Here is a 2,869-nt window from a genome sequence, read left to right on the forward strand (position 1 = left end):
ATGAGGAACTGATACTGAACGGATGTCAGATAACTGACCTGGAACTGATGGACCATGGATGGCGGACGCTGGCGTACATGCCATATACCGACGTCATCCAGCCATGCAGCTTCCCATAACTTCTCCAACATATACCTGCTTTTTTGACAGATTTTCTGTACATCAGGAACAGGCTGGTCTGACTTGTCAAGGTGCAACAGGAGCTTTACATCTGATATCTGGATGCTTCCACATCCTGTAAACATGAAATGTTCATATTTTTGTTTTCATTGCAAATTCTGTCCAGAATCTCTCTACTTATTAATATTATTATTATCATACATGACTGTAGAATGAAAATCCTGAATCGTCAAGCATAAGAAAGGCTGGCTGGATTTTGGCAGTGAGACTGGAGCCCACTGACTTAGAGGTAACATTGTTCAGAAAAGTAATAAGTGGAGAAGAAGAGGCAACAGGGGGGGGAGGGGGAGTGACTGGACTACTTTGGCTGGAACCAGTAAAGAATTTACCTGTAAGAACTGGCAAGAAGGGTCCTGCTGCTGACTGGCCTTAGATTTGACTAGAGCTCTATCTAGGTTTAGGTTACCGGGTCCTGCGCTGGCTCGTAGCTGCTTGTGGCTGCTGTTGTTGGTGTAGACCTCTCGGGCCCTGCTCACCGTTAGGCTTGACGACCATGCCCCTTTCTTCTCAATAGGCCCGTCCACAAGACCCAGCGGCAGCAAGGGGCCGCCTCCTCCACCGACACAGCCATCGCTCTTATTGCTGTTACCACTACCTGGCACACATGCAGAGGAAGCTGAATACTTCACATCGCTGTTGCTCCAAGAGGTTTTGAGTGCAGAGTGGTGGTGGGTGCGGCCGTGGCGTGCGTGAGTGTGGGCGTGCTCGTTAACTGTCCCGTAGGGGTCCATCAGAAAGTACTGCTGGGACTGTGAGGAGGAGAGGTTTGGCAGGGGGGTCTGCGGGTACTTATCGGGGTTGTTGCCATGGCACTGTCCCGTTGTCATGGCAACGGGCGAGGGGGAAACGGAGAGGGAGGGTGAAGGTGGAGGTTGGTGGTGATGAGGGTGGTAAAGACACAGCTCCCGTTCCAGGTTGTCATCTGAGCTCCAGTATCCGGAGCCTGGAGCAGATGCTGAGCCATGAAGCTGCGGGTGGTGGTGGTGGTGGTAGCTCCGATGCTTAGGCTCTGCTGATCGACAGCGCTCCCGGCTCTTGCTGCGCTTCCGGTGGCGCGTCCCCCCTGGGGGAGCCGCACCCTCTGGGCTAGCCCTTGAACCACCACCACCGCTACCTCCTCCACCACCGCCACCACCATAAACGCTCCCGTTATTGGGCCCTTTGGATGACTGCGTGTGCTGTGGCCCCTCCAATGAATGCGACTTGGTAAAGAGTTTCTGGACCGAGTGGACCAGGTGGCGAATTCGTCCAGGACTGTCATTGTTGCCGTCATTGGCTCCCATCCCCCCGCTGTGGGACAACACTCCTCGTTTGTACTGCAGTGTGTGGTAGCCATCTCTGGAAAATATGGGCTGTTGCTCATAGGGGTCCGCAAAATTTACTGGCACCCAAGACTGGGATTTAGCCCCGTAGCCTCCTCCCCCTCCTCCTCCTCTTCCTCCCCCCCCTGCGTACGGCACCATGGCCATACACTCATCCTTTACCTCAGGATGGTGAGCTGAGGAGGTGGAGTGGCACCTCCTGGGGAAGGTTCCATATGGGACAATGCTGTTGCTTTCAGAGGGGTAGGAGACGCGTTGAGCATTGTAATAGGGCAACTCAGATGGATGTGGCATGGGAATTGGCAAAGGCATATCCATCTGGCTGAACAAATATGGCTTACGGTCAACATGGTGACCCAGTGGATCGTACGATGGCTCATAGGAGACCACGTGATGGTGACTCCGACTACTGGACAGGCCTTTCATGACGGGGCAAAAATATGACTGAATGAAAGAGGGATGAATGGATGAAAGATGCCAGGCCTGTGATCAGAGGGCTGCCCCTGGGAGGAGAGGTGGAAACGCTGCAAAACAGGAAGCAGAAAGAAGAGAATCGGTTAGTGGCAGAAAGGAACAGGAAGAGGTTTTCACTTACAAACCAAACATCTTTTTATTAAAAAAATTGATCTTTATGACTGAAAACTTTAAAAGTAACGCTTTCTTTTACAGCACATCAATAGACTCAGACAGATTTTGTCATTTTTTACACAACACAGGAACAGTTCTCTAGACTATTTCATTTTTTAAAGTGCAGCCTTGATAAGGGAAGCAGGAACCCTAACCCTAAAAACAGGGATGTAAACATATGACTTTATAGTTACAGTTCTAACTCTCAGTTGTTTTTATATAACCCATTTTACATAACTTTTAGCAGTCTAATGGCGGTGGGGAAGAATCTGATCAGTCCATGTTGGGGGGGTGAGGGGTCAATAATCATGTTATAACATAGCAAGTCACATTATATTACTAGTTAACAAGAAAATTACCCCAAAATAAAGTAACATCGTTTCAAAGTAACTATGTAACAACGGAGACTTTAGGTGGGTGAAACCATTAGGTTACCACATAACCATTTCTATTATTGGCCCCCACCTACCAACGGCCGAAGCCGGACGAACACTGGACGATTTTTTTGCCCTTTTTCGGCCGATTCTACAGTCGTGCGAGACTTTTTCAATCAGGCCGACTTTCATCCTGATGATGCGTGTAGTGAACAGGGGGTAACGAGGGGCGATCAGCCTCTAACGACCCCCCCCCCATTAGGAATCTTAAAGTCAAGAGAAAATCAAACGAGTTTGAAATTCAGTCGGCCGTCTTAAGGTGGTTGTGGGCAAATCGCTCAGTGGGCAAACAAGGATTCTTCTTCT

At 49.7% G+C, this 2,869-nt stretch overlaps 1 protein-coding gene across 1 annotated transcript in view; it reads right to left on the reverse strand.

Moving 5' to 3' along the window:
• Positions 1-2,869, reverse strand: part of LOC107099252 (disks large-associated protein 1-like) — a gene marked incomplete at its 3' end in the record, with an annotated part of 53,548 nt that overhangs the window by 20,057 nt on the left and 30,622 nt on the right. Inside the window, exon 3 of the mRNA XM_015397307.1 lies at positions 510-2,026. Within this exon, the coding sequence (XP_015252793.1) occupies positions 510-1,928 (1,419 nt within the window). The remainder of the gene's footprint in view (positions 1-509; positions 2,027-2,869) is intronic.

Source organism: Cyprinodon variegatus, unplaced genomic scaffold (genome assembly GCF_000732505.1).
Source record: "Cyprinodon variegatus isolate N-32 unplaced genomic scaffold, C_variegatus-1.0 Scaffold851, whole genome shotgun sequence".
Classification (NCBI taxonomy): domain Eukaryota; kingdom Metazoa; phylum Chordata; class Actinopteri; order Cyprinodontiformes; family Cyprinodontidae; genus Cyprinodon; species Cyprinodon variegatus.